Raw genomic sequence first — 22,308 nt, 5'->3', positions numbered from 1 at the left:
GGAAAGGCAATGCCAAAGAATGCTCAGATTACTGCACAATTGCACTCATCTCACATGCTAGTAAAGTAATGCTCAAAATTCTCCAAGCTAGGCTTCAGCAATACGTGAACCATGAACTTCTTGATGTTCAAGCTGGTTTTAGAAAAGGCAGAGGAATCAGAGATCAAATTGCCAACATCCGCTGGATTGTGGAAAAAGCAAGAGAGTTCCAGAAAAACATCTATTTCTGCTTTATTGACTATGCCAAAGCCTTTGACTGTGTGGATCACAAGAAACTGTGGAAAATTCTGAAAGAGATGGGAACACCAGACCACCTGACCTGCCTCTTGAGAAATCTGTATGCAGGTCAGGAAGCAACAGCTAGAACTGGACATGGAACAACAGACTGGTTCCAAATAGGAAAAGGAGTCTGTCAAGGCTGTATATTGTCACCCTGCTTATTTAACTTCAATGCAGAGTACATCATGAGAAATGCTGGACTGGAGGAATCACAAGCTGGAATCAAGATTGCCGGGAGAAATATCAATGACCTCAGATATGCCACCCTTATGGCAGAAAGTGAAGAGGAACTAAAAAGCCTCTTGATGAAAGTGAAAGTGGAGAGTGAAAAAGTTGACTCATGGCATCTGGTCCCATCACTTCCTGGGAAATAGATGGGGAAACAGTGGAAACAGTGTCAGACTTCATTTTTTGGAGCTCCAAAATCACTGCAGGTGGTGACTGCAGCCATGAAATTAAAAGACGCTTACTCCTTGGAAGGAAAGTTATGACCAACCTAGATAGTATATTCAAAAGCAGAGACATTACTTTGCCGACTAAGGTCCATCTAGTCAAGGCTATGGTTTTTCCTGTGGTCATATATGGATGTGAGAGTTGGACTGTGAAGAAGGCTGAGCACCGAAGAATTGATGCTTTGAACTGTGGTGTTGGAGAAGACTCTTGAGAGTCCCTTGGACTGCAAGGAGATCCAACCAGTCCATTCTAAAGGAGATAAGTCCTGGGTGTTCTTTGGAAGGAATGATGCTAAAGCTGAAACTCCAGTACTTTGGCCACCTCATGTGAAGAGTTGACTCATTGGAAAAAACTCTGATGGTGGGAGGGATTGGGGGCAGGAGGAGCAGGGGACGACAGAGGATGAGATGGCTGGATGGCATCACTGACTCGATGGACGTCAGTCTAAGTGAACTCCGTGAGATGGTGATGGACAGGGAGGCCTGGTGTGCTGCAATTCATGGGATCGCAGAGAGTCAGACACGACTGAGCAACTGAACTGAACTGAAATGGCTTCACACACTAATAATTTAGTGTTTATTTACTTATATTTACTATTAAGTATTACAGGGGAAAAGATCTCCATAAATGTCCCACATGCATTTTATTGCAGCCTAGTGATTATCCCATGTAAACATTGTTACAGTTATTCATATGAAATAGAAGAATTGTTCAACTGGACTCACTACTGTCATAATATGTATCATATAGCAAACTCAAGCATATTTTTATTTAGTTGGAGACCATATATTTGCTTCTTTAAAAATGCTACTTTGTCTGCCATGTATTTTTCAGGAATATTAAGTAGATCTATGATTATCATGGGAGGTTCCCAGGTAGTGCAATTGGTAAAGAATCAGTCTGCTCAGTGCAAGAGACGCAAGAGACATGGGTTCAATCCCTGGGTGGGGAATATCCTCTGGAGGAGGAAATGACAACCCACTCAATACTCTTGTCTGGAAAATCCCATAGGCAGAGGAGCCTGGTGGGCTACAGATCATGGGTTGCAAAGAGCTGACACCACTAATCATGCACACATGCACATGATTGTTATACTCATTAAATAAGATAATTCTGAAAGCCCTAGGCACTATATTAAATGTTTGTTGAATGAATGAGTGATTTAGGGAATGAAAAAATGAAAGGCGCCATCCTTTCTTTCCTTTTGAATGCAAACAAAGCTTAATATTATTAACAAAAAAAGATGAATCAAGTAAAGATTTAATTTTGTTTATATATAGTAAGGGACTTCCCTGGTTGCTCAGACGGTAAAGCATCTGTCTACAGTACAGGAGACCTGGGTTCGATCCCGGTCTGGAGAAGGAAATGCAACCCACTCCAGTACTCTTGCCTGGAAAATCCCATGGATGGAGGAGCCTGGTAGGCTGCAGTCCATGGGGTCGCAAAGAGTCAGACATGATTGAACGACTTCACTTCGCTATACAGAGTGAAGTAATACATTGATAAATGTATTATGTGTTGTTACATATGATATAATTATATGCACATATTAATTGAAATATAGAGTGAACTTTATTTCTCACATCTTAAATTTTGTTTTAATATAGGGACCACGAGGACCACAGGGTGATGCTGGACCTCCTGGAGAAATGGGTGCTGAGGTAATTTTTCTTGGGGTTGTTTCTTGTTGGTTCATCAGTACTCAGTATTTTTTGTAAGACTTTTCAAAGCTAAAGTTGATATCTTAGATATATATTTTGAAGAATAATTTTATGGTACTTTATTTAATATTCAGAAAATAAAATCTAAAGTTCTATTAAAAGCAGGGATAACTGTTCTATGAGCCTAATTTTATACATGTAACTTTCTCTTAACAGTTCATTTAAATAACAGAACAAAAAGTAAATATAACTTTCTCTTTACTGATTTAGAGTTAATGTTGATAGCCCTTCACTCCATTATAGAAAAATACTGAAAAGTGACTCATTCAAGGTATATTTTAGAATAATAAGCTCTCAGCTAGATAGCTCTAACTGAGGCCTCTCCCTTTGGCTTTAATTATTGATTTCCTATTGTCTTCTATATATGCACCTAGATAGCCTACAAACTTCTCAAATTCAAAATGTCTAAAGCAAACCCATCACTTTCACACTGTTATTCTTTTTATTCTCCTCTCACTGAAAGATGCCTCTTATGTCCAGGAACCTCAAACTGAGAGCTTTCCCAGACTCCTCTTCCTCTTTCATCCTGTCCAATCTGCTGTGCTTTCCCTTTAATAAGCTCCCACCAGTGTCTCAACTCTCATTTTCTTTGTGTTCCTATTGCCAATGCTCCTTATTCCATGTCTTCTTCAGCTGCTATTATTCCTTAGCTATTTGTTGCCAGTGTATTTTTGTCATATCTTCCTTGTCCTTGAAATTTTTTATCAGCTCTCAGTCTTTAATAAATTGCCAATTACTTAACATGTGTAACAGTGTTCTGCATTGTCTAACCTCTGCAGACCTGTTCAGCCACATTCCAATAAAACTTTTCTCCTCCTCTAATCCCATGATTATGCAATGCCTTTTTGCTATGCACTGTGTATTCACTGAAAATCCAAGTGTGGCTGAGATACGATCCCTGACTCCGTTAGCAGTTTATAATCTATTCCAGAAGATAATCATGTAAAATATGATTATACTTCAATCTGTTAGACCCAATGATAGAGACATTCACAGGACTTTATGAGAGTACAGTAGTGGGTACATAGTCATAACTGAATAAGGGGGAAAAGACTTGTCTCTGTTAAGATAAGGGGAGGGTAATGAGTTTTAAGGAATGAATATGAGTTTACTGTTTAGGTACTGAGTCATGTTTGACTCTTTTGCAACCCCATTGACTGTAGCCTGCCAGGCTCCTCTGTCCCTGAGAATTTCCAGGCAAGAATACTGAAGTGGGTTACCATTTCCTTCTCCAGGGGATCTTCTTCAGTTCCTGAACCCCCATCTCCTGTTTTGGCAGGCGAGTTCTTTACTAATGAGCCACCAGAGAAGCCCGAGTATGAGTTAACCATATGAAAAGAGAGAATAAGGGTACACAGCATAGTATGAGGAGGAACATGCAAACGTGAGGCAGTAGAGATTCTTAAAGTCAAAATAAGGAGTAAGGATAGATGAAATTATAGAGAAATGATTGGGTCAAATAAAAAAATCTTACATACTCATGAAGAGGCTTGAACATTTATCTTTTTCCTAAATATTTATTTGGCTGTGCCAGGTCTTCATTGCAGCATGTGGGATCTTTAGTTCTGGCATGCGGGCTCTTAGTTGCAGCATGAGGGATCTAGTTTTCTGACCAGAGATTGAACCTAAGCACCCTGCACTGAGAGTGCAGAGTCCTAGCCACTGGACCACCAGGGAAGTCCCTAAACTTTTTTACCTTATGGGCTATAGTAAGTCACCGTAAGGGCACTGGGCAGTGATAAAGTCTTGTGTATCTTTGGAAGATCATTTTAGCAGCCTCAAGGAGGGTATATTTAAGAAGTCAAGAATGCAGACATGTATACCTTCTAAAAAGTTGTTGCATTGAACTACGTAAGAAATGATAGAGGTCTGAACTATGTGAGAAGGAGACAGATTTGAGAAATGTTTGTTGTATAAATTCTGGAGAAACTGCATACTTGTGGGATATGAAAAGGAAAGGGAAAAGAGAAGTCAAAAATTATTTCCAGATTTCTAGGTGCAACAGAATGGGTGGCAATATCCTTTCCTGAGACAAGTAAGAAGAATGTTCATCATAGTCTGCTACTTTGCCCAAGGTAAATGGTTAACAAGTAGCAGACATTGGTTTTGAATCCAAACCTGATTCAAAAGCCAGTGCTGATAACATATACTATACGACATCCTCTGAACCTAAAGAAAGCAGAGAAAAGTCATAGGTCATAACTTGAAGTGTTGTTGTTGTTGTTGTTTTTAACAGAGTAGGAGACGATTCTGTTGTGATACAAAGTAGGGACTGAGTAGATCCATTGAGGAAAATGTGCCAGAACAGTGATTGAAGGAACTTTCCTGGCAGTCCAGCGGTTAAGACTTCATACTTCCAATGCAGGGGGTATGGATTTGATCCCTGGTCAGAAACAAAGATGGCACATGCCGTGGTGTGGCCAAAAAAAAAAAAAAAAAAAGTGGTTGAGGAAAGTGGTTAAAGACATGTAAAAGCAAGTATACCTTACTAAAAGTCAAGCTGAAGTGGGAGACTTTGAATTTGCATTAGATTAATAATGATGTTGTTAATAATAGGTAGCAATTTCAGAGAAATTTCTATTTGCCTAGCATTATCTATGTGCTTTATCATATTAATAAATTCTTACAATACTCAGTGAGGTAATACAGTTATTCTCATTCTACAAATGAGGAAATTGAGACATGAAACGGTTAAGCAACTTGTTCAAGAGCAATAAGTAGTAGTAGTGGCAGAGCCCACATTCACATTTAGGGAACCCAGTCTCTTAGTCACTATACCTTTCAATATGTAATGATGCCACTTTGCACAGGAGTATAATTTTCCCATTGATACTCAACTAGGAATGGAAATAGAGAAGGCAATTCAAAGTGCTAATCCAAGATTGGCATAAGAAAGGAGGTACCACTGAGATCAGAAGATCAACCATTGGATTTAGCCTAAGAATAAAAAAGCCAAGGCGTGCTGACAGATTGGGTGAAACTGGGGACTAGATGAGGTCTAGGAGATTAAGAGCAATTTTGATATGGAAGAAATCTGAAGAGAGTTGGAATTCTCTCTTGAGAGAGAATTTTAACCTTAGGATAGAATATTAAATCCTATAATTTCTGAAGCAGAGCAGAAGCTCGGGCAGTCTCACTTCATGGTCCTTCCTCTTAAGTTCTGTAATACACTGTCTCTTGTAACAGTAAAGTCACAAAGGTAACCAGTGGAAAATTTTAAATAATATAATTATTCCAAAAATTGGTGAAATTATGGTAAAAGGAAGAGAGTTTTAAGGGAACTAATCTTTTAGCAAGGTAATACATCAATAAGTAGGGGAATATTTCTTGATTATTAGGAAAACTAAAAGGAAAAATTGTTTTGTAAAGTAGTTGCCTCTGAGGAGTGGGTCGGGGGCAGTTCATTATAACTTCATCTGTACTATTGTGCACTATAGCTTTCATTTTCAAAAAAGCAAAGTGAATATGGATTGTGGAAGCTGAGTCAAGATAGAAAACAACTTCTCCTCTAAAATACTATAACAGCATAAGAGACATTTTAATCTCTAATAATTATAAGGAGGTTTATCACCCATGGATCAGAACTGTTGAGGGAATTCCTAGAAGACAAAAAGCAAGCAGGAAACTTCTGATCAAACTGTATTAGTATCATAGGTTAATGCTTTAAACCACCCCTGTTCTCTGAAAATATGGGGATATAGAATGCATATGTATGTGTTCATAATTGTGTATATAAGTACACATACATACAAATACAGACAGACTGAGAGAAAAGAGAAGAAAAAGAGTGAGGAAGAAGAGAAAGCAGAGGCATGCACAGTATGCTCAAAAACAAGATAAATATCTCCAAGAGACAAAAATACAACAGTAATTACAGGAGCACCACGCTTATAAATAACTAGAGATTACAAATTACATGTTTTCAAGATAAAAGCTTCAATCAAAAGCTTCCCAATGAACCCACCTGTGAAAGGAGAATGGGAAAACAATGCCATACATATGTATATATGTAATTCATATCTTCTTTGTGTGATATGTTTTATAAAACCAGTAAAGAAAGTGAATTTTTTTTCAGGAAGTAAATTCCAAGAGGGATGAAAATAAATGGAGGGAAGAATACAAAGTGAAAAACATAGAGACTAATAAGGATATGAAGGTAGAAATTAGAGAGGAAATGGGAAGTGGTTTTCACAACCAAAGATTAAAGGGTAAGAGGAAGGATTAGGAGAAACTGGTCTAAGAAGTCCTGATTTCTGGTGATACTGTTTCAGCACTTGAACTCTTCAAAGTCCCAGAAATTATCTTGTCTTATGCCATGAAGTTTATAAAGGGACAACAAGAATCCTTTGCTGGATACAGACATTCCATCCTTGGGCTGAAGATTACTACCATCTTCTTAGGAGGTTGTTACTGACTTTGTATCGGTGAAGGAATGTGCACAAACAGTGTGCCAAATCATTCTCTTCTAGGGACCACCAGGCACTGAAGGGGAATCTGGTCTGCAAGGCGAGCCAGGCACAAAGGTAACATCCCTTAGCAGTCAAGGAGAGGCTCTCAAACCTTTCACAACTGACCACTATGTTTCCCATATTTTGGTGAACACCCACCATCTTGGAAGCAGGTAAAGAATAGTAGATAAAAATAGAAAGTGTTCTCAAATGAGTCAAAAATATTATTTACTCATCTATATGTATGCATATATATGTGTGTGTGTGTGTGTGTATATACACACACATGTATATATGAGAAGGAATACAAATGAAATGGAGAAGGAAATGGCAACCCACTCCAAGATCCTTGCCTGGAGAATCCCATGGACACAGGAGCCTGGCAGACTGCAGTCCATGGGATCACGGAGAGTCGGACATGACCAAAGGGACTGAGCATGCATGAGCACAAATGAAAAAGCAAAATTATTATAAATAATCTGAAGAAAAGGAACGAACATTGTTTTGGAACCCCTATCTTCATAATATGCCCTCCATAATTATTAGACATGCAGTTTTAATAGAAAGGAGTTTCATCTTCCCCTTTGTTTCTTCAGGGAGATGTTGGACCTGTGGGCAGTGTTGGAGCTGCTGGGGAGCCAGGGTTACGGGTAAGTGCCTACTAGAAACCGTTTTGATGCACTGGCCCACCTATCTTAGAGATTGAAAACTCAGTGTAAAGACTTAAATGACTGTATAGGAAACTTCTCTTCTATTCTAGAATGTTTGTCTTTATTTTATAATTTGAAAAGCTGCATGCTAAGCTCTTCACATTATTATTTAATAGCACTGAGAGCCCTAACCTCACACATTCTTTTCGCAGAATCAGGTGTACTCAGCAGAGTCCTTGCCAAATGCGTGGGGTCACTGTGCATGTCACTGATGTTAGCATGAAGAAGAAATGCACAAATACTAAGGATCAGCTCTCATGCTATTTCTTGACCTAGCAAGACAGATAAGACATTGAAACATAATTTGTGTTTAGAAAAAACAAAAAACTAAAGGCATGCAAAGTTAATAAGTTTCAAAGAAATAACTAGATAATTATAATGAGATAGCTTACATTCTAATATAGACAGTGGTTCATTTAAGCTGTGGTAAGGTTTTTCCCAAGATAATAGGGGCCAAGATAATTTTAAGAGACTTTCTTTGTTTTCTTTTTTACTAAGAGGTAAAGTTGGGAGATGTTTTTGGCATCCAATTCCTTTCTTGTTCATTTTTCCTCTTTTTTTCAGGGGCACAGACAGTATGAGGTGAGGGTAATGGAAGTATCAGCAGTGGGAGCAATGGGCAGCTGTGAAGAGACTGATTAATTAATTTTTAAATGGTTCAGGTGGCTGGAGAATTAGCACTTCTTTAATCACTTCATAAAGCGTAGCTCTACATTTACTTCTGCAAGCTCTAAGCTAGGAAGACAGCTTCCAAATATACCAGGGCTTGCTCTGAATGTTGCTTCTCCTGTGTAAGAGAGAAAACACAGACCTCAAAATCTGGTACACTGATTTCAACTGAATTAAGTTGTATTAATCCATGTAAATTCAGAAAAGCAAGCTACTACAATTTTATGAGATTCAGTATTTACAGTCTTTAAGAAATGTAGATGTAGGTGTCTGTTTCCTAAGCTACCAAATGAATATATATTACCCTTAATTATCTTAAAGTTGTTAATATTCCAGGACCCTCTTATTTGAATTTACAGTGCTATAACTCTTTACATCATCTTCAGAGTTATTCCAGGCAAATTAAATCATGTTTATTGTATTGTCAGGTACTCCTTATAGATAAAGTCGAACTAGGAATAAATGTTCATAAAACTGCTATGTCTATGGATACGAGGAGCAAAAAATAAAAATTAGGATAAATGATTTAACAACATAATAGATATTATTTTCTGCTGCCAAATAGGGTGAACCAGGAGCTCCTGGAGAAGAAGGTCTCCAGGGTAAAGATGGATTGAAGGTAAATTATGCTTTTAACATTATGATTAAGGTAGATGTTTTTGAGAAATCTTTAAAATATTATATTGTACTTAATTTTCTGTGAGCCAGCAAAAATCTCCTTATTGCATGGTATAATTATTTCACTACTTTCTTTTTCTTAAAATTTTTTTCTGGGTTATAGGGGAACCCAGGAGGAAGGGGACTTCCTGGAGAGGATGGAGAAAAAGGAGAGACAGGCTTACCAGGGACCACAGGGCCTTTGGGTGGACCAGGTCTGATGGGCCCTCCGGTGAGTACCTCTGGGTCCAATACTCAGTGAACTCAGCCTTCTACACACACACACACACACACACACACACACGTGTGAATCATATACACACATTCTTGACCCCCTTATATGTCCATTTGGTGTTTGAAGGTGTAGAATTATGGCTTGAGTGAGGGACAAACCGGACACTGATTATCAGCCTTCCTAACAGCCAAGGAAAAAAGATACTTTTCCCATATGTCACACAGGCTATTGAACTTCTTAATTTTTTCTCTCACTTTGAGATATAATTGACATATATAAGTTTATAGTACATGACATGTTGATTTGATATACATAAATATTGCTAAATGATTACAATGGTACATTGTTGAATTTCAGCTTCAAGAATGCCCTTTAACATTTTTTTGTAAGGCAGGTTTAGCGGTGATGAACTCTTCAGCTTGGGGTTGTTTGGGCAACTCTTTATCACTCCTTTATTCCTGAAGGACAGTTCTGGGTATAGTGTTCTTCATTAAGAGGGTTTCATTTTTCTTCCCATATTTTAAAGATGTTATCTCATTCACTTCCAGTCTGTAAAATATGTACTGAGAAACCTACTTATAGTGTTATTTGGGTTGTTATATGTGATGAGTCACATTTCTCTTGCTACTTTTAAAGTTCTCTCTTTGCTTTGATGGTATAATTACAGTCATCCCTCAGTTTCCATGGGAGATTGGTTCCAGGACTGCCACAGATACCAAACTCTGCAGATGCTTGAGTCCCTTACATAAAATGGCATAGTATTTGCATATAACTTACCTACATTCTCCTGTATACTTTAAATCACCTCTAGATTACTTATATACCTATTAAAATAAATACTATGCAAATATGTTGTAAATATAGTATAGATGCTATGTAAACCATTGCCATTGCATGGCAAATTTAAGTTTTAGAACTTTCTGGGTTTTTTAAAAAATATTTTATTGAATATTTTGATAATATTAATAAAAGTATTGATATTATTAATATTTTGGTTGTTTGACTCTGCAGTTGTGAAACCTGCAGGTACTGAGTGTTGACTATAATGTGTCTCAAAGTAGCCCTTTTTGGATTCAACCTATTTGGGATCCTTTGAGTCTCAAAAATCTGGACAACTATTTCTCTCCGCAAGTTTGGGATGTTGTCAGTCATTATATCTTTAAATATTCTTTCTGCTCTTTTCTTTTTTTATTCTCCTGGTATTTGCACAATACTGTCCTACTTGATGCTTTCCCATAAAGCATCCTAGTCTTTTTTCTTTTTTCTCTTTGGGATGATTGAAAATCACTTATCTTTGAGTTCATTGATTCTTCTGCTTGGTCAGATCTGCTGTTGAAACTGTTGAATTCTTCAGTTCAGTCATGGTATTTATCTCTAAGATTTTTGTTTTGTTTATTCTCATGATTTCTTTGTTGAACTTCTGATGCATTGTTTTCCTAATTTCATTTAGTTATCTGTCTATGTATTTTTGAAGTTCACTGCGCTTTTCTAAGAGGAATAGTCTCACCTGGTGTGTTGCAGTCCATGGGGTTGCAAAGAGTTGAACACAACTTAGCAGCTAAACTACAACAATTCTTCCCTGGAGAATTCCATGGACAGAGGAGCTGGGAGGGTTACAGTCCATGGGGTCACAAAGAGTCAGGCACAACTAACACACTCTTCTCAATTCTTTATTAGACAGTTCACAGACTCCATTTCAATTATTGAAGTACTTTATGTTTCTTTTGATTTTATTATGTTTATCTTTTTTTTTTATGATCATAATATCCTTGCATTGATGTTTGCACGTTTGAGTGAGTGATCTCCTCTTCCAGATTTTATAGGTTTGTTTTGGCAGAGAAAGACCTTCACCAGTCTCTTTGCTTGAGGGAACTGGATGGGTTTGCTTATAGTGTTTGTCGGCAGGCACAGCTTGCTACTGAGATCTCCAGGTTAGTGAGGTCCCTACCCATATTGTGAGGCAACAGGAGAGTTTCCACTGGCTGGTCTCTGCAGTTGGGTTGGCCACCTGGCTAGTCTCCACATAGTAGTGGGGCCACTAAATAGGCACCCTGGTGGGGTAGGTATGCTGGCTGGGTTCCATGGTCAGATGGGGCCATTAGCTGGCTTCTGAAGTTACCTCTGGTAGGGTATGATCTAGGCTATGTTCCCTGGAAAGACAGTAGCACTTGTTGGATCCTGCAATTAGGCAAGGCCTCATGTTATACTCTCTAACTGGATGTGGCCCTGGTAGAGCCCCATATTCACGCAGAACTGCAAACATGGCTCCACAGTTGAATGGAGCTACAGGCTGTGCCCCAGGTTTGAACAGAGTTGCTTTGTGATCAGTTAGGGCACTGGCTATGCTTCTCTGTTGGATGAGGTCACTTGCCAGGCTCTCTGATTAAGTGGAGCCCCAGCTACATCTCACAGATAATACTCCATGGTAGGATGGAGTTACATTGCCAGGGTGAGGCTACAGGCTGTTTTTATAGTTGGACAGGCTGTAGATGAAACTGCTGCTGAATAGGGCTGTTAGCTGGACCCACAGCTGGGAAGTATTTAACTTAGACTGGACTCCAAGCCTGCCCAGGACACTGTTCAGAGTCCCTGCTCTGCTGGCTTGGCTCCCTGCCTGAGCAAGGCTGTAGTATGGACTCTACAGCTGCCTAAGTTCTCAGACGAGGCTTTCTGGTCAAGAAGGATGGGAGCCCATGCTTAGCTATTGAGCAGTGTTGTAGAATTACTCACCTGCCCAGGCAGGGCCATATAACAGGCTCAAGAGCAGGGATGAACATTTGACTGGGGACACACACCAGTCCATTATTCTGGCCTGGAGAATTTCATGGACTATATAATCCATTACTTTGCCAACAAAGGTCCGTCTAGTGAAGGCTATGGTTTTTCCAGTAGTCATGTATGGATGTGAGAGTTGGACTATAAAGAAAGCTGAGCACAGAATTGATGCTTTTGAACTGTGGTGTTGGAGAAGACTCTTGGAGAGTCCCTTGGACTGCAAGGAGATCCAACCAGTCCATCCTAAAGGAAATCAGTCCTGAGTGTTCACTGGAAGGACTAATGTTGAAGCTGAAACTCCAATACTTTGGCCACCTGATGCAAAGAGCTGACTCATTAGAAAAGACCCTGATGCTGGGAAAGATTGAGGGAAGGAGGAGAAGGGGATGATAGAAGATGAGATGGTTGGATGGCATCACCGACTCAATGAACACAAGTTTGGGTAAACTCCTGAAGTTGGTGACAGACAGGGAGGCCTGGCTTGCTGCAGTCCATGGGGTCGCAAAGAGTCGGACACGACTGAATGATTTTCACTTTCACTTTCCAAATCATGCAGAACTTCAGCCAAGCTCCCTGATCAGACAATGCCACCAGCTAAGTTCCACAGATAGGCAGACCACTGGCTGGGGTCTCTGTTCAGGTGCTGCTACAAGCAGAGATGGAGTCCAATAATGCTTTAGTGCTGGTTACTGTAAGTCTTGCCGCTTTGCCCATCTTTTATCTTTTCCCCAGTTGTCAGGACCTCAAGTTCCCCAAATGATCCTCATGCAGACCTGACTGGGCAACTCTGGAAACATCTTGCAACAGTAGATGGGCTGAATATCCACTTTGGGTTCTCTTTTTCCCTACAGGAGAAGCTATAGATCAAATGGGTTCACTCTGCAATGCTATGTTGGCCTGGGGAAAAGACAGTGCAACCCAAATGAAACCTTTCCTTCAGCTTCTAATGTGGCTATTCTGTCTCTGTGATTCAAGAACCTGCTTCAGCCTCACCCTTAGGTTCCAAGCCATACTTCTTGAGACTTGGGTTTCTAGGATTCTTGATAGTTTTAATTTTTTTAGAGGATTCATCAGGACTGGACCCAAAGAGAAGCCAAATAAGAAGTACTGAGTAAATGTGGTTATCTTCCTGAGAAGTTTTCTCAAATTTGTTTTTATATAAGGAAGTCATTAATAATTATTAATATTTTAGCATAGATTTTTTTTTTCAGACAACTGGCCTAATTCCCTAAGAAAATACTAAAGTTATTTGGAATGGTGGTGGGGAGGGCAGCAGGACACAGGACTAACAAAAAGAAAGGTCTAATCATGCCATAGGTCAACACAGCCAGGAATCCCAGAGGGATGATGCAGCATGACAAATGGTGATGGGCAGAACAGAGATGAAAAAGGGGCTCAAAACAAGACATGGAAAAATGATAAACACAGACTTCATCTGCTTCATAACTTTTCCCAGGAATAATCCTGCCTTGTACACATCTTTGGTGCCTTTTTTAGTAACAACACATGTGCATTTCTTTTTTATTCTTTTTGTTGTTCTTCTTGGAATTTTAAATGCCTTTTAGCTCATAAGCTCAATAAAAATACCATGGCGTATTTTTTCAAAAGAATTTTATGATCCAAGGAGCTATTGCTTAATCAGGCAGCCTGATGTTCAATTTATTTTTGCACTTCAAAATAATTCTTCCTTAGGCAATGTCACAAAGATGCTACCTTAAAAATTCTTTAAAAAAATAAGAAAGAGAGTGAAAAAAGAAATTAATTTTCTTCAAGTAACGAGATGTTCTTTTTACTTTCTAAAAGATTGGAAAATGAAATCTGGATAGAAAAATAAGGCAAGGGAAACATCGGTAACAAATTCCCAAATCCAAGATGTAAGCTCTTTGAACAAAGGAAAACATATTGTATTTCATGCTTGAAATCTACTCTAAAATAGACAATTCAGTTGTCTAAATGCATAACTCTGCATGAGAAAAAGAGCTTGAAAGCTTCTGTGAAGAAACATCTGCCATAATTCATTTCTTAAAAAGTGTATTGCCCTGGTATTTATGATCTAAACAGATGTGAAGCTATATACTCTAAAGCTGAGTAGGTATAAATGAAATTATCTTGTTTTATTCCTTTGCAAGAAAACTTGGTTGGATTTATTGAAGTTTAATTTTCCCATCTGTGTAGGGTGGTATGATATTAGGTAGAAGTGAATATCTTAAGAGAATCTGAAATTAAATAATGCATACTTTTCAAAGAAGCGTTTCCAGTAGAATCTTAAAAGTGAAGTCAAAAAGACGAGAGGAATAGTTAGAAATATTTAGTTAGAAATAGTTAGAAAAGAATGAGGTATACATGACCCTTGTTTCTAAGACAATTTCCTTGGAAACCCTGAAAAGTAATCACTTTAGGAATCTGAAGTCAGTGGCATTAAGGAGTAAAACGTTATCTAAATCCTTATCTTCTGAATGATTCATATAACTCTGGTTTTAGACTTGCGTGTTCTGAACCATTGTGTTGTAAAGCAACACACAATAGAAAGAACCATATCACTTAAGTGCTGTACATTCTTGAGAGAGTCGTTCTTTGGCTTCTCAGTTTACACATTACACATAATAACAGGGTTCAAGCTCTGCAGAACTCCTATGATGATTGTGTCAAGGAGGATGCTGAACTGGAAGGACTTTGTTTATTCTTTATCTGCTTGAATCAGAGAAGATTCTTCCATGTCTGGTTAACATATTAGCTTCTATTCAGGGGTTTTTTGAGAAGAAAAGGTTACATAGCCTTAAAAAAAGTTAGCTTGGATGTTTCTAAATATTTGTTAGCTTTACAAACTGTGACTCTGTAAAAATTTTCTAAATTTTTAGAAATTAAAATTTTTTTTAATTTTCTGAATTTTTATATAGTTTCTAAATTTTTGTTAGCTTTACAAACTGTGACTCTAAAATTTTTCCATTCACTAATTCAGTGAAGTTTATGAGTTCCTTGGATGAGCCAAGAACTCTGCTAAACTTTGGAAATACCAAGGGGAACAAGATGAGAGAGGTTCCTGATCTCAGATTTGACGGTATCATGGAGAAGACTGAGTAGGCAAGATCACTGCAGGTGGTGGTTAATGTAGTGATGAAGATAAACAGGATGATGATAAAGGACAATGGGTTAAGGGAAGGGAAAGCCAACTAGTTAAGAGAAGAGAAGCTGTTTACACTAAGGCATTGAGGAAAGGCTTCTCTAGATAGGGGAGGATTGAACTGAGACCTGAAGAGTGAAGAGGAGCCAGTGAATGAAAGAACTTTGAGAAACCCTTCAAGGTAGGTCAAATAGCAATGGAATACCAAGGACCAAGATGGGGAAGTAAGAATGATCTCGGTATTTTTGGAAAACTAAAAGGAGTTTGTTACAGCAGAGTGAATAGTGAAAAGTTGTTTGAGATGAGCTTGAGGAAATAGGTAGCAAATCATGAAGGAGATTTTAAACCACAGTAAAAAAATTGGGGCTTATTTAAAATATAGTAAGAAGCCACTGAAAGGTTTTAAGCAGAAGAAAAATATAGTCTCTAATGGGAACATTCTCTGTAATTTCCAAACTTATTTTAACAATGTCTAGTGTTATTGGTTATCTCAAGGGATGAATTAATTTCCAGGGAAAAAAAATAAACAAGATAAATTTGAATTACAAAAGCATGTGATGTACTGAGAAAATTTAATGAGGGAAAGAATTATCTTTTCCACAAATGTTGCTAAAACTACTGGATACCCACACACTAAAGAATTAATTTAGATCTTTCCTTATGCTACACACAAAATTAACTCAATCTGGGTCATAGATCTAAATTTAAGAGCTAAAACTATAAATGTCTTGGAGGACAACATAGAAGGAAATCTTCTTGACCTTGGGTTATGCAAAGCCTTCTTAGATAACACCAAAATTACAAAAAACAAAGAAAAACAGATATATTGGACTGCATTAAAGTGAAAAGTTTTAGAACTTCAAAGAACACCATCAAGAAAGTGAAAAGACACCATAGAATGAGATAAAATATTTGTAAATTGTATGTGATAAGGGACTAGTATCCAAAAATATATGAAGAACTCTTACAACTCAATAATAAAAAGATATTCAGTTGAAAAGTAAAAAGTCTTTAAACAGATATTTCTCCAAAGAACATACATATAGTTGGCAAATAAGCACATGAAAGATACTCAACATCATTAACTATTAGGAAAATGCAAATAAAGCCACAATGAGATACCACTTCACATCCACTAGAGGAAAAAAAAAACAGAAAATAATAAGTGTTGATGAGAATGTAAAGAAATTGGAACTCATATATCATTGGTTGGATGCAAAATGGTGTAGCTACTTTGTAAATCAATTTGGCAGTTTCTCAAAATGTTAAAAACAGAGTTACCATATGACCCATCAGTTCTTGGCATATACCCAAAAGAACTGAAAACAGAATTCAAACAAAAATTTTTACATGAATGCTCATAGCAGCATTATTTATGATAGCCAAAAAGAAATAACACAAAATGGTCATCAATTAATAAATGCTTATTAATTAATGTAGTATGTTCATACAATGGAATATTATTTGGCAATAAAAGATATACTGATCCATGCAAAAAAAAATATTGATTCATGCTACAACCTTGATGAACTTTGAAAGCATTATGCCTAGCAGTCAGCCATAAGAGACCACATAATACAGGTAATATCCCAAATAGGCAGATCTCTAGAGACAGTGAATTAGGGTTGCCTAAGGCTGGGGCTTGGGAGGAAACTGGAAATCACTGCCAGTGGGTACAGGATTCTTTATGGGGTGGTGGAAATTGATTCTAAAATTATGGTGATGGTTGCACAACACTATAAAAACCATTGAATCATACACTGCAAATCAGGAGCCCCCATCCCCCAGGCCGTGGACCGATACTGGTCCAGGACCTATTAGGAACCAGGCCACACAGACGGTGAGCAAGCAGAGCTTCATCTATATTTACAACCATTCTCATTACTATGTGAGCTCTGCCTCCTGTCAGATCAGAGATGACATAATAAATGTAATGTACTTAAATCATCCTGAAACCATACTTATCTCCCCCATCCATGGAAAAATTGTCCTCCATGAAACCAGTCCCTGGTGCCAGAATGATTGGGGGTCACTCCTTTAAATAGTTTCATAATATGGTATGTGAATTATATCTCAAAAACCATTGTTTTTTAAAATGGATGTGATGTGTTGCTTCTGAGACTACAGCTACTCTCACAAAGTTAAATCAGTAGGGAATCCCAAATCTGTTCTCTGTGGTGTAAGTAGGCTGAACATCAAGGCAGCTATTCTCTGTCAACATGACATTTGTTTAAAAGCATTCTTATTTGTGTAATCATTGAAGAAGTCTATTAAAACATGCACATTGAGAAGTGATTGCTTTTTTCTACTCTGCCCTGCAAGTCTCTAAATACACAAATAGGTTGTAGTGGGTCATGTAAACTTTTAAAAGCCAACATTTTGGAGAAAATTATCACTGATGCATTTCAGAACAAACACAAACATAAACCAGCCTAATATCAGTGGAAGTTTACCACCGCCACTCCCCCAAAAGAGAAACAAGCTATCTTTAAATAGAAAAAAAGTGAATGAAAGAACCAGGAGAGATCTTTCTGATTATAATGACAGAAGAAAATACAATATAGAATGGGCAATGTCTTTTCTCACATGTAATGAGCTCTTCAGATATGTTTGAAAGTTTACTGTGCAGAAGATTTATTTCCATTTGTTCTATTTCCTAGAAGCTAAAAAGTAAAACAATGTCACTATCCTTTGCCTTTTACTCATGAATTTTGGTTTTAATTCCAGCAGATAGTAAATTTTTTAAGGTGTTATTTATTTACAAGTAGATATCTAGTAGACCAGCTACTGTCTGATTTAGTTCAGTTCAATTCAGTCGCTCAGCCGTGTCTGACTCTTTGCGACCCCATGAATTGCAGCACGTCAGGCCTCCCTGTCTATCACCAACTTCCGGAGTTCACTCACACTCAAGTCCATCGAGTCCATGATGCCATCCAGCCATCTCATCCTCTGTCGTCCCCTTTTCTCCCTGCCCCCAATCCCTCCCAGCATCAGAGTCTTTTCCAATAAGTCAACCTTTCGCATGAGGTGGCCAAAGTACATGGGCATGTATTCTATCATTCATTTATTAAGTATTTATTAAGCATCAATTATATATGAGACACAGTTCTGGACACTGTTACAACAATGAACAAAACAGATAAGATCTCTGCTGTCATGGAACATGCAGTGTAGAAGGACAGTGTGAACAAGAATAATAATTTCTGATAGTTATTTCCTATGAGGAAAATAAACCATGGTAATGGGATTTTGAATGCCCTGATAAAGGGGCTACTTTAATTGGGATGGTCACAGAAGGACCACCTGAAGTTACATTGAGCTAGATGCCTAAAGATAAAAAGGAGCCAACCATGTGGCTATCTGAAAAGGAGCATTCTAGGCAGAGGAAACATCTAATGCAAATGCCCCAAGATAGAAAGGGTATTTATTAAATGCCCTATTTTTAAAAAGGAAGGGTCCAAGTAGTAAATAACTGGAAAACATGATGTCGGAGAAATGTGAGGTGGCAGATCACATAGGGGACTATAGACCATGATAAGCGGTTTGAAGATTATTCTGATTGCGCTGGGGAGCCATTTGGAAGGTTTTACATAAGGAGAGATGTTTGATTAAAATTGTTCATGATCATTTGGTTTACTCTGAAGAAATGGAATATAAGGGTAAACATGGACCAAATTACTTAGAAGGCTGTGGCGGTCATGTAGACGAAAAAATGATAGAGTGACTTGGAATGCAGGGGAGCAATAGAGACAGTAAATACTAACCAGATTCAAGACATCTTGGAGATATAGTTGACTGGATTTGCTCATGGTTTGGATGTTGAGAAAGAGGGAAAGCATAATAAAGAATAAATCTGATTTTTAGGTGAGCAACTGAGTTGTTGCTCATTACAATTAAGTGTGTAACAGGGTTACAGATTGGCACTTTGACATGTGCAAATATAACATTTATTTCTGGCTAATCTAGTTTTCCTCACAAGCCCTAATTTAGATTGGTGAGGAGTGGTTGGGGAATTGAAGGAGAAAGAAAGGAAACTTTTGCATCCAATTCAGTTAAAAGCTTAATCTGTTCCTATAATTTAGTAGTCTCTTTGGATAAAGCTCAGACTCTTATGATGCTTAGTCTCAGATGTATCAGTCTTCCACCTCCCTCTTTCCTTACTTCCTAATACTGACTCTGTGTTTGCAGTGGTGGCAAGGATGAAGAGGCCTTGGATCTAGAATACTGGACAAAAGATGGGAACTAGTGATTCACATATAAATGCTGAATTACTGTATGAAGAGAGATTCATCTTCCTTTATAATCAGGACTATGTGAATTTAAATCCCTAATAATATATCATTTTGCTCCCTTGAGATGGACAAATTTTAAGTCTGATAGTACCAAACATGTAAGATATGGAGTAACTGGAACTCTTAAATGTTGCTTTTGAGGATGTAAATAGGCTAAAACTCTGGAGAACAAGTTGCCAAAATCTTATGTACTGAAAGGTACCTGTATCCTGCAAGGAATTCAATTCCAGAGTATACACCCTCACCCAAAAAACTCTTGATGTAGGTATATAGAGGTAGGTGCAAGAGTGTTTATTGAAGGACTGTTTGTAGCATAAAAAACAAACAAACAAACAAAAACTACCAAAAGCTCATCACTAGGGAAATGGCCGAGTTAATTGTGGTTTGATTACAAAGTGGAATCCTACTATTTAATGTTGTAGCTCAGTAGGTAAAGAATCTGGAATGTGGGAGACCCAGGTTTGATCCCTGGGTCTGGAAGATCCCCTGGAGATGGAAATGGCAACCCACTCCAGCATTCTTGCCTAGGAAATCCTATGGACAGAGGAGCCTAGCAGGCTACAGTCCATAGGGTCACAAGAGTCGGACACAACTTAGTGACTAAACCACAACCACCAGCACTACAAAATGTAAGTAGAGTAGAGACACTAAATAATTTCAAAAACAAAATATTGTTCTAAAAAAATTTTCAAAAGAATATATAAAGTATGATACTGCTTATTGAAAGTTTCAAAAGACACAAAATAAGCATATAATGCTTGGGAATATATACAAATGGAGTAAACGTGTAAATAAATGCACGGGGATGATAAATTGAAGACAATGGTTGCACCTGAGTGAGGAGAGAAGGTGATATGTTTGCAAATATAAGTGCATATATGGGACTTCAGTCTTGTGTGTATTTGTGAATGTGTGTGTGTGTAGCTTCTATTTCTTAAAGTGGGTGGTAAACACTTGGGTGTTTATTATACCTTTTATTAATAATCTTTTATATATAGTTAATTATTACATAATACCCTTTGAAAAGGCAACAGAAATTAATGAGAACTGACATTTCTTGAGCTCTTCAAGTATAAGTCTAGTCCTTTCTCATTCAATCTTAGTAACTCTGAAGAAGTATTAATATACCCCTGCTATATAACAGGAAACAGGCTGTTAGAGGTAAAATAATCCACCTACAGCCATACAGCTGTTAGGTGACAGAGCCAAAATATGAAACTGGAGCAGTCTGGCTTAAATGCTCACGCCGTTAACCTCTGTAAATGTTAATCACCCTCTCTTAAAAAGGCCACGTTAACCGCAAAGAAGTCTCCCGTTAGTGCAACGATCATTTCAACCTCTGGATGCAGCTGGAACTACAGCAATAGAACTTAACCGCCTTGGCCTCTAAATTCAGCGGGTTTTCTGAGGCTAGAAGAACATTTGCTCAGGAGCACAGGGCATGAGTCATTTCCTTAGGTATCTGTTTATTCGTTTAACAAATATTTATCAAGAGCCTCCGTAGCACAGTGGTAAACCACAATTTATTTCTTGTCTACATCATTTTTGCCTTTTGCCAAGTTTTGGGACACAAATTTGAAATTTCCATTTTCATTTCCAACTAATGCAAGGAATGCTGTGATTAATTATTGGCTATTTTTGAATCTGAAGCCTGGCTTACTGTGGATCTCATTTAAGCCTAACCATTGTTGACCTGCAAATTCATATGACATTAAAATATTTTAACCACTTCTTACTTTAAAAAAAGTGTTTATTGAAAACTTTTAGTCTACTTTTGTATAAATAAAATACCAATTGAAAGAAAAATATTGTTTTAAACAGTTTAATATGACTACCTCCTTTCTTTCAGTGTGTTTCCCCTTTCTCCTTTTTTTTCCCCCCACAGATAAAAGAGTATTTGCTTAATCGTACCCTTCAGTGGAGATTTTGAGATTCTCCCTGACAACGTATTAGATATATTTTATAATCATGTTCATTCAACAAGATGTTGAACCCAAAGTAGCTCATAGAACTGCTGACATGGATGCATTTAGGTTAACTTTAATTGCTTTCTCACTGGCTGTGCTAAAACCAAGTTATTTTCCCTCTGTGATTAAGAATGGTTTCATTTTGTCTTCTTGACTAGTTTGTATATGTGAACTTTACTCACTATTAACAGCTGGGCCTCTAACTCATCATGACCTCTTTTTAAATAGCTATATGAGCATAATAATGTTGAGAAGTAGCCCACATTTTTATTTAGTGTTCAAGTCAGTGATTATGTAATATAAGTATTTAAGCATTCTATCTAGTTGTATCTCTAATAATTTATTTCCTTTTTTATCCAGGGACCTGAAGGAATTACGGGAATTCCAGGACAAAGAGGTCGTCCAGGAAAGAAGGTAAATTTTTTTTTACATCTGTTTATGTTGGTTTTCTTTATCCCGATGTGCACATAGCTCCATAGCATACTGTGATGTTTTTATTTGTACTAGAAATAAAGCATTAAAGAGCCATAAATTTGACTTAAAAGGCATAACTGTATAAATTAATATTTAATTCCACATAGGAGTACTTTTTACCTTAATTATATGAAGTCAAATTTTTCACTTTGTCGTTTCTGAAAAGATCTTTGCCTATTCTTCTCATCTTTACCAGAAATTCTCTAGTAGACCATGGGCATGAAAAGAGAGAAAAGAAAAAATGCTATACCATTTGTGCCATTTAATAACAACTTTAGTAAGATATTTAGGGGAGAGAAGTATTATTAGAATTGTTTCTGGCTGGTTTGAATATATTTTTCCGAATTGAAAATGTTAGTATTGATTTTATCTTCCCTATATATTAACTAAGAGACACGAAACAATATGTGTTATTTGCTTCCTTTTACTAGGAAAATGTGATGTGTTTGTAAAATTTAGTACTTTATAATAAATAATTCATACTTGGATAGAGTCAATAATTTTTTC

The 22,308-nt window shown here is 37.4% G+C and overlaps 1 protein-coding gene across 5 annotated transcripts in view; it reads left to right on the top strand.

The window, feature by feature from the left end:
• The window catches only part of COL24A1 (collagen type XXIV alpha 1 chain), a 392,145-nt gene that overhangs the window by 273,178 nt on the left and 96,659 nt on the right, over window positions 1-22,308 (top strand). For all 5 annotated transcript variants that reach the window (XM_069596518.1, XM_069596489.1, XM_069596509.1 and 2 more), the window contains 6 exons: window positions 2,340-2,393; window positions 6,923-6,976; window positions 7,498-7,551; window positions 8,846-8,899; window positions 9,062-9,169; window positions 21,688-21,741. In XM_069596518.1, coding sequence (XP_069452619.1) covers window positions 2,340-2,393; window positions 6,923-6,976; window positions 7,498-7,551; window positions 8,846-8,899; window positions 9,062-9,169; window positions 21,688-21,741 — 378 coding nt within the window. The remainder of the gene's footprint in view (window positions 1-2,339; window positions 2,394-6,922; window positions 6,977-7,497; window positions 7,552-8,845; window positions 8,900-9,061; window positions 9,170-21,687; window positions 21,742-22,308) is intronic.

This window comes from Ovis canadensis, chromosome 1 (assembly GCF_042477335.2).
Source record: "Ovis canadensis isolate MfBH-ARS-UI-01 breed Bighorn chromosome 1, ARS-UI_OviCan_v2, whole genome shotgun sequence".
In the NCBI taxonomy this organism is placed as follows: Eukaryota; Metazoa; Chordata; class Mammalia; order Artiodactyla; family Bovidae; genus Ovis; species Ovis canadensis.
This window is presented reverse-complemented; position numbering and strand designations above follow the sequence as displayed.